This window comes from Gymnoscopelus braueri (genome assembly GCF_963280865.1).
Source record: "Gymnoscopelus braueri genome assembly, chromosome: 12".
Lineage (NCBI taxonomy): Eukaryota > Metazoa > Chordata > Actinopteri > Myctophiformes > Myctophidae > Gymnoscopelus > Gymnoscopelus braueri.
Genome location: NC_137614.1, coordinates 54,150,425 through 54,164,294, shown reverse-complemented (window position 1 = coordinate 54,164,294; position 13,870 = coordinate 54,150,425). Strand labels below are relative to the sequence as shown.

The 13,870-nt window shown below is 38.4% G+C and overlaps 2 protein-coding genes across 5 annotated transcripts in view; both read right to left on the bottom strand.

Annotated features, from left to right (window-relative positions):
• Window positions 1-447, bottom strand: part of LOC308097525 (uncharacterized protein) — a 25,480-nt gene extending 25,033 nt beyond the window's left edge. For all 4 annotated transcript variants that reach the window (XR_013934218.1, XR_013934219.1, XR_013934220.1 and 1 more), the window contains exon 1: window positions 295-447. Coding sequence is in view for 1 of the 4 variants with exons in the window: in XM_080445346.1 (XP_080301472.1) it covers window positions 295-444 (150 nt within the window). In the remaining 3 variants the exon portion in view is untranslated. The remainder of the gene's footprint in view (window positions 1-294) is intronic.
• A 4,545-nt stretch (window positions 448-4,992) lies between these two features.
• On the bottom strand, window positions 4,993-13,512 carry LOC308097526 (H-2 class II histocompatibility antigen, E-S beta chain-like). Its single transcript, XM_080445347.1, has 7 exons — window positions 13,378-13,512; window positions 13,011-13,283; window positions 12,509-12,725; window positions 11,976-12,043; window positions 9,957-10,068; window positions 9,691-9,721; window positions 4,993-7,527 (listed from the first exon to the last, which is right to left on the bottom strand). Exons 1-7 carry the CDS (start codon window positions 13,436-13,438, stop codon window positions 7,465-7,467), a joined length of 825 nt encoding a protein of 274 aa, XP_080301473.1. The 5' UTR covers window positions 13,439-13,512; the 3' UTR covers window positions 4,993-7,464.
• Window positions 13,513-13,870: the final 358 nt, after the last annotated feature.

The window sequence follows — 13,870 nt, the reverse complement described above, 5'->3', positions numbered from 1 at the left end:
TCCAGATCTTTTAACCTCTTCATGCTCATATATATATATATATATATATATATATATATATATATATATATATATATATATATTAATATTAATAATAATAATAATAATAATAATAATAATAATAATAATAATAACATTAATAATAGTACCTTATCTCCAGATCTTTTAACCTCTTCATGCTCATATATATATATATATATATATATATATATATATATATATATATATATATATATATATATATATATATATATATATATATATTAATAATAATAATAATAATAATAATAGTACCTTATCTCCAGATCTTTTAACCTCTTCATGCTCAGCCTGTAGTTTAACAACCTTCAGTCTCATGGTCGTCAGGTTGTCGGTCAGAAAGCTGATGGTCTGATGCTGCTTCCAGCAGAACCAGGACCCTGAGGCCCCCCCCACCACCACCATACAGAACAGCAGGAACAGCAGGGTGTAGTGGTGGCCGGCGGACCCCCCCGCGGACCCCCGCGGACCCCCTCCTCCTCCTCCCCCCCGGACGGGCTCTGACGGTCCGTCCAGCCCGTCCTGTTTGGAGGAGAAGAAGTTCTCCTCATGGTTCTGGTTCTTGTGGTTGTTCTGCTGAACCTGGCTCTGTTGGTTCTGTTGGTTCGAACCCTTCCCGGCTCTCCCCCGGTGCTTGGCTGTCATCCTGCCCGCAGAAAGGACACGATGTTCCGGCTGCTTTATGGTGGAGGAGCCGCTGGTCTGGAGGATCTGTGGAGGGTCTTTATAGATCTGTTTGTTCTGAAGGGTTTTAGAACCAGGTTCCAGACTCTCTGGTGGTCCTGGAGGTCAGCGGTGGTTCTGTGTGCTGTGGGCCGGGCTGAGGGTGAGGGGAGGCGGGGTGAAGAGGAGGGTGAGGGGAGGCGGGGTGAAGAGGGGGGGGGGGAGGCGGGGTGAAGAGGGCGTGGTGCTCCGCGAGGCTCTGGTTCATCCACGCTGCTGGAGTGGTTGCCAGACCAAGGGAAGAAACAAGCAAACCAAGTTCTTGTCTTTGTTTGTTTTGTTTTGATACGCCTTGCATTAGAACATGTAGGTAGGCTGCTGTATGTGTTTTATGTGTTTACTGTTGTTTTTGGTTCTGCTATGCTGTGTTTTGTTGTTTTAGTTGTAATTGTTGTTGTTGTGTTTTGTCACAAAATGACAGACCTCTTTGTGTTCACTACTTGCCACAATGTATTGTTTTTTATCGTCTGTAAAACATATTAATATATAATATTAATACAACAATAATATAATAATAAAACATTAAAACATTTGTAAAACAAATAAAATAATCAGGTTCTATGAAAACACGGCAAAAGAAGCGACTATTTTTGATTGATTGATTGATTAATTGATTGATTGAATACTTAATTAACAGTTTGCAAACAGTAGTGGTATATTATACAATAATGCTAAAGGGATAACACAAAGGGTCTGAGGGCTTGTTTTTGTTTCCATTGGTCCTATTAGGCTATATTATAGGCCACACACACACACACACACACACACACACACACACACACACACACACACACACACACACACACACACACACACACACACACACACACACATACAGTATGGTGGCTATTTGAAAATAGCAGATCTACAAGGCTTAGGGTTAGGGCTCGTATACAAGCTCACAACGTGTCTCGTGTGACCCCCAAAATGAATTGTGGGGGTCCTTGACGTGAAAATGTTTGAGAACCACTGCTTTAAACAACATTAGGAAACAAGCCCAAATAAGCATCTATTATTATTGTTTTATAATTATTATAACTACACTTTAGAAACTATAGCCCCCCCCCCTCCCCCAACTACCAATATTTACAAGTGTCTTCATAGAAAAAAAACAAGTCCACATTTGCTTATAATAAGCAGACATGGCAACGACTGGAGCAACGTGGGAGGCGTGGCTCACTGGTACATGTGAATAGAAGTACTCAGATATTTTTTACTTTATGAGTAAAACTACTTAGAATAACTTAGAAATAGGCTTTTATATGTTACAAGTAAAAGTCCCTGGATTCGAAATTGCATATACAAAAGTATATTGGCATCAACAATAATGAGTCAAGTAAAGTAAACAATATTTTTTTTAAATGTACTTAAGTAGTCTAGACTACACTATGCTTTAAGTAAATGTACTCAGTTACTTTCCAGTGAGGGGCGTGGTCTCTGAGCGACCATGTGGCTGCAGCATCTAATGAGAAGATGACACGTTATTGATACTGTGCTTATTACATATTTATTACACCTTATTATACTAGTATTATATGAGTTTATATTAAACAATTAATATTATGTTTTTTACACCTTATTATACTAGTATTATGAGTTTATATTAAACAATTAATATTATGTTTATTACACCTTATTATACTAGTATTATATGAGTTTATATTAAACAATTAATATTATATTTATTACACCTTATTATACTAGTATTATATGAGTTTATATGAAACAATTAATATTATGTTTATTACACATTTATTACACCTTATTATACTAGTATTTTATATGAGTTTATAATGAACACATTAATATTATGTTTATTACACATTTAAAACGTACCAAACACGTAGCAGGAAGAGTTGTTGCACCTTGATGTCAAATTGCAGCCTGACCTGACTGACACTCAGCCTGACCTGACTGACACTCAGCCTGGAAGTTCATTTAGTTTCACTCATTAACGTATATATTTGTAATGGGCGTGGCCAGTGATTCAGGGGCTGGAGCCAGGCTACTAGAGCAGTGTGGTTCTCACTATGGTGGTGCTGATGTCATGATGATGTTGTCATGTAAGAAGGTAAACACTACAGGCCCACGCATGCTACCAAATGAGGTGATCACCCTATCACCTTTTAGGTGATAGAGAGAGCTCTCTATGATAGAGAGAGCTCTCTCTATCATAGAGAGTGCTCTCTCTATCACCTTTTAGGTGATAGAGAGAGCTCTCTATATCACCTTTTAGGTGATAGAGAGAGCTCTCTATGATAGAGAGAGCTCTCTCTATCATAGAGTGCTCTCTCTATCACCTTTTAAGTGCTCTCTCTATCACCTTTTAGGTGATAGAGAGAGCACTCTATGATAGAGAGAGCTCTCTCTATCATAGAGTGCTCTCTCTATCACCTTTTAGGTGATAGAGAGAGCTCTCTATGATAGAGAGAGCTCTCTCTATCATAGAGAGTGCTCTCTATGATAGAGAGAGCTCTCTCTATCATAGAGAGTGCTCTCTCTATCACCTTTTAGGTGATAGAGAGAGCTCTCTATGATAGAGAGAGCTCTCTATGATAGAGAGAGCTCTCTCTATCACCACCGCGGTGATAAGGTGATAAGGTGATAAGGTGACCACCGAAAATGGTAGCATGCGCCCCCTTTCCTCTCAAGGACAAGACAACGTTCTGATAATTTTGATTGAGCGATTGATAATTTGATTGATTAATCAAATCTCTGTCAACATGATTGATGATATGAAATGTTGTGTTTCCCTTTCCACACGTCATCTAGTATTACATCAATGAAAAGTGAACAAGCACCACTGGTCCTGTCGTTCATTGCACAAAATAAACGCTAATGAGGGCTTGTAAGGACCGTAAGATGAAGAGCAGAACGTTGGGGACGTTAACTACGTCTCCATGTGCGTATCTACGCAAGATTTGGCACAACAAATACTTTTATTGATTTGCTCACTGTCGCACTTACATCTCCAGACAAGCCGACGACTGTATAGATCAGGGTCTAATGTTAGTTCATGTTTATAGTTGTGCTGTTTGGACTGAGATATTTACTGCAGTGACCAGGCCTGGAATGTTGTCATTTTAGGGGCAAGGCCACTTGGCCTTTGGTGTTGTCCATGTTTTAGGGCACAAATGCACAGGAAGGCCATCAAATGAAACAAGATTTTAGTCTATTGCAAGAATTAATTGAACTTAAGGGTTTATGGATGATTTTTTATTTAATATACTAAATCTCCGCACCATGGGGGATCGGGCCTTCTGCTCAGCAGCTCATCGACTGTGGAATGCCCTCCCGGACCATCTGAGAGCACCACAGTCCATTGACACTTTTAAGAGGGGCCTAAAAACCTTCCCTTTTAACAAGGCATTTGCCTAGATAGAGATGTAGTTGTTTTATCTTTTTAAACTTCTACTGTGTTTTGCTGACTTGATTTGAAGTTTATTCATTTCACTGTTTTATTATTATTGTTGTTTTCTTCTTTCTTTTTTTGTTTTGAACCTGTAGCACTTTTGAGATTTGTTTAAAAAATAAAGTGCGTTACAAATAAAATGTATTATTATTAAAAAGAATATATTATACTATCTGCAGTGAAATAAATTAATGATGGTATTTACACTCTGATCTATGCTCAGCCCTGCACCACCACCAATGAATGGTTTAAAGATGGGACTCAGGGGAGTCAGAATTCAGAATCTCAACAAAAGACACATGGTGTGTCTACATAATGACAAGAAAGAAACAGAGGAGAAAGTGCTACAGTCAGCTGGGACATTAAGGCCACTGTGGTCTCAGGGCATGACATTGTTTTGAGGGGCAGACAGACAGACAGGGTGCAAAACATACTCTCTCGCCATGCCTTTTGGCCTGGTGGAGATATGAAGTGATGCTCTCTCTCTCTCTCTCTCTCTCTCTCTCTCTCTCTCTCTCTCTCTCTCTCTCTCTCTCTCTCTCTCTCTCTCTCTCTCTCTCTCTCTCTCTCTCTCTCTCTCTCTCTCTCTCTCTGCTCTGAACAGCTGATCAGTGTCTTGTACAGAATGTGTGGAACATAAAAACTGAACGTTTAGTTGTGATTGTAGGGACAGAGAGCAGACCTGTCCCAGATGAAACCTAGGATGGTATTTCTAAAGTGGTTAAAACATAAGAGAACCCTTATGTTACCTTTAGAGATCAGAACATGGGTGTAAATTATGACCATTAGAGATGAGATCACATTGATTTATTGTTTTATTGAGTAAAGAATCCATGGACGTTGTACCATGACAGTAAGACTTTCTATGAAGCTCATGTCTATAATGTAACATTGTTTATGTCTATAATTATAACATTGTTTAAAACTATGATCCTTATAACAAAACTATGATCGTGGCCAAAAGTAAAAGTCAGTGACCAGACATTATGAAGTGTATAGTTGACATTATAAAAAATGATCCAATGTTTTATAATGTGTTGTGACTATTATAAAACATTATGAATGTCTATGAGTGCTTTATAATCTGATTATAATGCATTATAAATATGTTTATAATGATTATAGACACAGGTTTCATAGAAAGTGTTATGTATATTGTGACACAATGTTTCCTGCATGCATGCATTCGTTTAGTTATAATGACACATTGTATTAAAATCAAACCATTTAAACACAAATCTAATAATAATAGTTAATAATTAATCTAACAACTAAACATAAAATCAATCTTGATTATATATCGTTGTTGTCGGGCAGAAACCTTGTATCTCCATGTTTCCACCGTATATGTTTTTATTTTATTTCATTTTACTTTAATTTATACCTCACTTCATCGTGCAAGAGTGTCACAAAAAAGTAGCAAAAATAGCTGATCTACAAGCTCACACTGTGTCTCAATGCAACAAATTGTGAGCTTTAGATCTGCTATTTTAGCTATTTTGTGTGTGTTTTTTTTTAATAAATATTGAACCAATGGAAAGTAACAAAGATATTGTGACTAAATAATAACTACATTGTATCCATTGGAACACAGATGATTTTTTTCACATTTCCTGAAAAGTAACAGTTGTGGAGATAAAATGTTACTACCTGACAGAGAACATGTGACCCAACACAGCAACTACATGGTCTAAAATGTTACTTTAGTTTATTAGTTTTTTATTTATTGGATGGTCAGAGTTATAATGTTACAATTACAAACATGACCCGCTTTAATTACTTCAGTCTATATTAGTACTTAATGACTAGTATTAAAATAGTATTGTCTTTTTTATGTCCAATGTATCTGTATTTAAGTTCATAAAGTTAACATAAGTAACTAAATGCATTTGAAATAAAATAAAATAAATTACTTTTCAGGATTCCAATTCAAAAATAGCAAAAAATTGCAGATCTACAAGCTCAAAACGTGTCGCAGTGCGATGCGCTTTGAGCTTGTAGATCGGCAATTTTTTCTACTTTTGTGTGACGTAGAATGGCGAAGTATGGCATTAACTTACAAAAAAAGTTAAAATACAGAGATAAGAGGTGTCTGTCTGATAGTATAATGTAATGTGTTCCTCTGGAGTGAGTGTGTAAATATAGTGGCCCTGTTACGACCCTTTAGGCCCTCTGCATCATCAATGTTGCATCACCTCTGCTCTGTCCTAGTGGTTCAAAATAATGGAGGATTAAACCTCACTTGATATTTAACAAAATAATATATTTTCTATATTATTTAAATAACAAAAGGTTATTTTGTGTTCAATGGTCAGGTCAGACTCCATCCAGAGGTCATTGTATTTAATGTTTAATCTGTGAAGTCCTGGAGGATTAAACCTGATATTTATGCATATTTATTCAGTTGTGATTATTCTCTCTCCTGTAGAGTTCAGCTGTGTTTTAACCATTTAGCTGCTGCATTGGTTCACACATGCTACTATTACATATAAATGATTGCAACTCAAAAACTCTCACATTATACAAGATTATATAATGATTAAATGATTTAACACAAGACCTTTTTAACAGACTTATCCAAATGGCTTCTGTTTCTATTTAGATGTTTTTACTGTTAATGTTTCATTCAGCTGTGACTCTCATCACTGACTGTGTTTCAATACAACCTAGAACTGATATAATCTGAAACAGAAAGACATTGCAGTGGTGGAAAGTTACTAAGTAGATTTACTTAAGTACTGTACAATTTTGTACTTTACTTGAGTATTTCCAATTTCCAATACTTTTACTTCTACTCCACTACATCTCAGAGGCAAATATTGTACTTTTACTCCATAACAATTATTTGAAAACTTTAGTTACTTTGCAGATACGAATTATTACATTATAAAACATACCTTAACCACTTTACCCCTATTGTATACGTAGGCTATTTCAAAAAAAGCCGATCAAAAAACGCGTCGCATCGCGACACGTTGTGAGCTTGTAGATCTGCTATTTTAGTACTTTTACTTTTGGTACTTTTAGTACATTTTGATGCCAATACTTTTGTACTTTTAATCAAGTAAATTTAGAATTCTGGACTTTTACTTGTAACAGAGTATTTCTATATTGCAGTAATATAAGAATTTGAGTACTTTTTTCCACCACTGATAAATTGTTCTGTTTCTATTGTCAGACAACAGCTATAAAGTGTTGATTTGATGAAGAGTCACAAACTGCTAAACGGCCATAATATTTACTGTTAGCCTTGGCTAGCTAGTTAGCTCTATGTGTAAAAGACACATCTATCAATGAAAATCAATGTATTTCCTCCTCTCTCCACCAGGGGGCAGCAACGACTGGCTGCATCTCTGAAAACACAAACATCCAGTTAGAAATAGACAGAGGAACCAATAAGAATCTGATTTATTAACCTAGTTTCAAGAGTGTATGCACTATAACAGCTATGGGTGTTTCCTTATTTTTTTATTATATATTTTAGAGTAGCCAATTATAGTTTAACCCCTTTTCTTCCCAATGTAGTCGTTATGCCAATTAATTCCTCTCCTCACACATCTCTGTGTTGTCACTGCTGTCGTATCCTACTGACTCACCTGTCAGTGAGGAGCCCCCACCAGGAGGACGTAGAGCCTTCGTCCTACTAGGAGTACGCGCAAATGATGTGTATCATGGGTGCAGCCATGGGTGGGCCTGGGTGGGCCGTGGCCCACCTACATAGAAAGCTGGCCCACCCAATCGATTTTGCAAAATAATATATATATATATATATTTTTTTATTAATTCTAAATGTTTTGATAATAAATCGGTAAAATCAGGCAAAAATAAGAATTAAATAACATAACCCTAACCTAACCCTAAAACTGAAATAAAGTTGCCAAAAACAGAAAAAAAAGTATCAAAATCCGCCCAAAACTGCAAAATTTCGCGCTCACCCGTGACTCATGCACGAGCGCACGTGCATGAGTCCACCAAAAGTCCATCCCCCCACCTTCTAAGAGCCTGTGACACCCCTGTGTGCAATGACCAATATCACCCTCCTCCTCCTCCTCCTCCCCGCCCGGCTTCCCTCCCCCGAACACCGGCCAATTGTGTTCGTGTAGACGCTCGACAAAGCCGGATGCTCCACGGTGGATTTAAACCCACAACCTCTGTGGAAACAAACCTTTTTGAACAAATCTTGTGTGTCTGATACGTAGCAGGTCAGCCTGTCCAATGTACTGAGTACTAAGTGAATCACACTTCCTTTGTTTTTAATACTACTATTATTATTATTATTATTATTATTATTATTATTACTAATAGACAGGAGAACAATGTTGACAGACTAACTGACTGACAGTAAGGTTTAAGAGATGAGATAAATAAACATTAAATCCTGTGTTCTAATGAAGATTCTACGTCTCCACTGGGCTGATCTCCTTTACTAAATGGAACATACAGTACATATAGACCCACACACTCGGTCACTTGATGGAGTGGTTGGCACCACTCAAAAACACTTTCACAACAACAATCTATGCAACATATACATGATAACAGCTTCATGGATCACATTTAAGAAATTCCATTGATTCCATTGATTCTTTCACATTTCCTGCAGTGTTAGAGTTAGACTGGATGTGTTTCTGATGCAATACATTCTAGTTCAACAGGCTGATTTGTAGAAAATAAAGTGTATACAGGTGCAAGTGTTTATATTTATATAATTTATATAATAATATATATAATCATTTAATAATTGTGAGTTTGTGTATGTGTGTTTAAATAAGGAAGGTAAATTAAGGAAAGGACGCTGACGTCATTGTATCTTTCTCAGATTCATTCATCTCACTGGGAGACAAACTGCAGCCAGGAGTTCAATGGAATGAATAGAAATCAATGAGAGCCATGTGGAACAGCTTAAATAATCGCTGTTTCTGAATGACTGAGACCTTTGTAAAATACTCTGTCCAGGAAAATAAAAGAAGACATAATATCACACATTGTTTTCTGCTGCGTTGCTTTTCCATGTGTACACTGTATGATTTTAAAGAGGTATCTAAAGAGCACAAAGTCAGTTTATGAACGGCTAAAGTATCATGAGACTGTCTATCATTGACAGCCTGACAACCAAATCTCGCGATACTACCAGAGCCTGAAACGATACCTGCCGCTGTTTAGATCCCCAATAAAACTATGTACAGTGTGCATCGAAAAAACTGTGATACTTATGTCTTCTTTTATATTCCTGAGCCCATTATATGACAAAGGTCTCAATCGTTCAGAAATAGTGTTTGTTCATAAACTGGTCCAGCCGCCTCTCATTCACTGCAATGTATTTCATTGAACGTCCGGCACAAGATTTCCACACACGAGCGTCGGTCATGGCTCATGTCCAGCGTCTAGTGCGTCCATTCCTTCATATGAGTTCCTTGTTTCACAGGAACAGGAAGTGAAAGTGTGTTTCACAGGAACAGGAAGTGAATGTGTGTTTCACAGGAACAGGAAGTGAATGTGATGTGGGAGATTCTTACCATAAGTTGGTGGTCGGCACCAGAATAAGACCTGATAGAAAAACACATTACACTTTATTAAAGACATTTAGAGGAGGTGACAGACAGACAGACAGACAGACAGACAGACAGACAGACAGACCTAGTTGTTGGTAGATTAAATTATAATCTGATGACATCAACCTAGAATCACCTCAATCTAGTTAAATCCAGTGGGCATCTGACCATTAATTCTTCCATTAGTAGTAGATAATTAATTAAACATGTTAATTAAACATGCTAATCACCTCTTTTCTTCCACTGGAAGTAGATGAATCCAGACAGGAACAACACCAGACCCAGAACCAGACCTGATGCTCCGATGGCCAGCTTTCTTCACTGACTCTGGCATGGAGTCATCTGATAATACAAATACAATACATATATTATTATATTATATTTGTCTCTGAGATTCTGTTTTCTCCCCCGTCCGTCCACCCGTCCGTTGGTCCGTGTCTTTCTGAACAGCTAATCTGTGGAACCGTTGGACCGATCAACATCAAACTGTGCACACACACACTCCCTGGATACCAGAGCAGAACCTCTGGCCCAAATGTTTCACATGGGCCTGTTATAGCGCCACCAGGAGGCCAATTTTTACAAAACACATTACTCCTACAGATTTTGTCCAAAAATCACACAAATCGGTACACAGTATCTCTATAGTCATGTGATCAGCATGGAGCTTTCCGACATTTTCATATTCCATCCTGATTGGCTAAGATTGGCTTCAAAAGTGTGCAGGAGTTGCTCGTTTTGAACAAAATGCCTGTAAATAATGAACATAGTGACCGATTGCCATGAAACTTTGTCACATTCCCACTAGGCCAAGGAAGTCGGCCTCATGGTGGCACTATAAAAATCAGATTCATATTTTGGCCTATAACTCTTGAACCGTACGTAGGTCATACGATCACCTCTGGGGGCAGCAGTGCGGCCGGGCGGCAGTGGCTCAGGGGTAGAGCGGCCGGATGGAAACCGTGAGGTTCCCAGTTCGATCCCGGGCTCCCCCAGAGTTAGTGTAGAAGTGTCCTTGAGCAAGACACTGAACCCCTAATCGCTCCTGATGAGCAGGTTGGTGCCTTGTATGGTTTCCTCCTCCATCGGTGTGTGTGTGTGTGTGTGTGTGTGTGTGTGTGTGTGTGTGTGTGTGTGTGTGTGTGTGTGTGTGTGTGTGTGTGTGTGTGTGTGTGTGTGTGTGTGATGCACCATCTATGTAAAGCACTTTGGATAAAGGTGCTTTATAAATACACCTTTTGAATAACCTTTTCATCCGCACCATCCTGAATGACATTGATACTTTATAGAACCTTATATTATGTGATATTACGCAACGTAAATATGTCAATCTTTCCCCCTATGACGGTGGTTCTCAACCGGTGGTCCAGGGACCACCAGTGGTCCTTGAGGGGGTTCCAGGTGGTCCCCAGCTAAATGATGGAGAGTTGGTAACCAAATGGACCCTTATAGATCTTTAACTGTTGAGAGTGTAAAATGAAACAGTTAAATTATTGTTAAACATCTGCATTACTTAATTGAAACAGTTATTGAAACAGTTATTGAAACAGTTAAATTATTGTTAAACATCTGCATTACTTAATTAAATAATTGTTATTTTGATCGTTTGCCTGTTTATCTCTCCTATGGAACCAACATCAATACAGATGGAATTGTGGACAAAGTCTCATCCAACGATAACAAAATATTCTAAGTCTTGGGTCTGAGAGTCTAAATATTCATCAAACGGTTCTGTGGCTCAAATGCTGAATAAATAATGGACCTTAATATGAAAAGAGTTGAAAACCACTGACCTATGATACCGTTTATCAGGAGGAAAACATGAGGGAATATCAGTTTACATTAAGACTTATGAAAATAACTTTATAGCTACTTTTAACCACCTGAACCCCAGAATCCCTGTTCTACGGGGAACATTCACCAAAAATAGCTGCATTGTGAGCTTGTAGATCTGCTATTTTTGGTGAAGAGATTTGGTGTAAACTGAAAAACAACACACCAAGTACAGTGCAAACCTGAGTCTGTTTTACTAATAGAGGGTCTAAGGGGTTAAACTGTAGTGATATAAAGCCCAAATATTATCAAAGTATTCTGTGGCACCCCAGGGTGCTGTGGCACCCTGGGGTGCCACAGCACCCTCTTTGACAAACCCTGTAGGATATTAAATTACAGAACAGTATAGAGTAGATTACATTACAATATATTACATTACAGTATAGAGTAGATTACATCACAGTAGAGTAACTGACCCCAGTCCACAAACATAGGCGCGGTCAGGCTGGGATGTTCCACCATGCACGTGATCTTCTCTCCTGATCTGTAACACACACACACACACACACACACACACACACACACACACACACACACACACACACACACACACACACACACACACCTCTGATCAAATGACCAACATGGAAGACATTTGATGATTTTAACAAAATAATTAAAGGAGTAGTTCACCCCAAAAATATTTCTAAAATATGTTTATAATTGGAACTATTATAATGACCTTGATTTGTATAGGTGTTTATTAGGTGTGTATTTCTATGTATTGGTGTCTATTAGGTGTGTACTCCAGGTAGGAGTGGTACTGGTAGTACCAGTAGAGGTGTGTATTTCTATGCATAGGTGTCTGTTAGGTGTGTACCTGGGTGTGTATTTCTATGTATAGGTGTGTGTTAGGTGTGTACCTGGGTGTGTACTCCAGGTAGGAGTGGTACTGGTAGTACCAGTAGAGGTGTGTATTTCTATGTATAGGTGTGTGTTAGGTGTGTACCTGGGTGTGTACTCCAGGTAGGAGTGGTACTGGTAGTACCAGTCTCCATCGGGCAGCTCATCGGTAGAGGTCACATCAGAGGTCAGAGGTCGTCCGTCTCTCAGCCAGGTCACCAGGATCACTGCAGGGTAGAAGTCATAGGAGCTGCACACCAGCATGTGAGTGTGTTTACCACCACCAGGGGGCGTCTCTGAGGCCACTCTCACATAGGGCTCCACTGGAATAACAAGAATCATCATCATCATCATCATCATCATCATCATCATCAGTAGTAGTAATAGTAGTTTAGTGATTTACATCCACATCAAACCTGATGTTTCATTAAAAGATGCTATTTTTAAAGTACATTTATGTGAAATGTTTCTCAGCAAAGGATTAATATTGATTATAAGTCAAGATGCCAACACCATTAATCATCTCTTAATAGTAATTGTTTATTATGGTGTCATGTTAATAGTTTATGAGGTGATGAGTGTTGAGTTCTGTTCTGAGATCAGCTCACCTCTCTTCTCCAGAACAGCAGGGTAGTCGATCTCAGCGTGTTGTTTGCAGTATGCCTCTGGCTGTGCTCTCCAGCTAGCCAGTCTCGTAGGATCTTTATTCCAGTCCTCTGCGTTCTTCACACCATGCTCAGTGTAGCCAACAAACTGTCCCACCCTGCTGTCAAACCTGATGTACTCGTCATTATTGAAGTTAAATGACATTATGAACTGTATGTCCTTCAGCTCACTGGAGTTAAACACACACTTCTGAAATATAAAGTGTAGAAATCCATCTGGAAATAGAAGTAAAAAATATAATCAACCCTCATATTTTATATGTAACACAGTCCGGCAGTGTGAATTATTAAGTAATTAAATAAAGTTTACCTGCTCCATGGAAACAGATGAAACACAGTGAAACACAGAGCCAGAGTTTAGTAGAAGTCATGATGAGTTGAAATGTTTCAGAGTTTAGTTGAAGTCGTGTTGATCAGTTGAGATTCTGACACTGACTGACTTCTCCAACAGTCTCTACCCAACAACCAATGAAAAAACACTATTCACTCTCATCACTTGTTACCAGGCAGACGATAAACCAAAACTAAAGCACATCGCAAGCAAGCAAGTCATGTTAATGAGTTGAGATTGTTGAGGAATCTCAAAGACTGACTCCAACTGTCTCTACAACTAGAAGAGTTGGCTCCTCAGAGCGCATATCTGTGCCAGACAGGGTTGCTTAGCCAAGGCTATGTAAGTCGTGTGTTGCAGCTGTTAGGATGCAAGGGGGGGGGGGGGGTATCATTCTTATTTGTGGTGCCCCCTATAGGCAGAATAATAGAATAATAATTATAATTATAATTAGGTAATACGATACTGTGGC

Excerpts from the sequence above, each read along its gene's own strand:
- LOC308097526 (XM_080445347.1), bottom strand. The coding sequence starts at position 13,438 with ATGACTTCTACTAAACTCTGGCTCTGTGTTTCACTGTGTTTCATCTGT. Across the intron at positions 12,044-12,508 it reads TACCTGGAGTACACACCCAG|ATCAGGAGAGAAGATCACGT; the intron begins GTACACACCTAA and ends TGTGTGTTACAG. Across the intron at positions 7,528-9,690 it reads GTGCCGACCACCAACTTATG|AGATGCAGCCAGTCGTTGCT; the intron begins GTAAGAATCTCC and ends TTGTGTTTTCAG.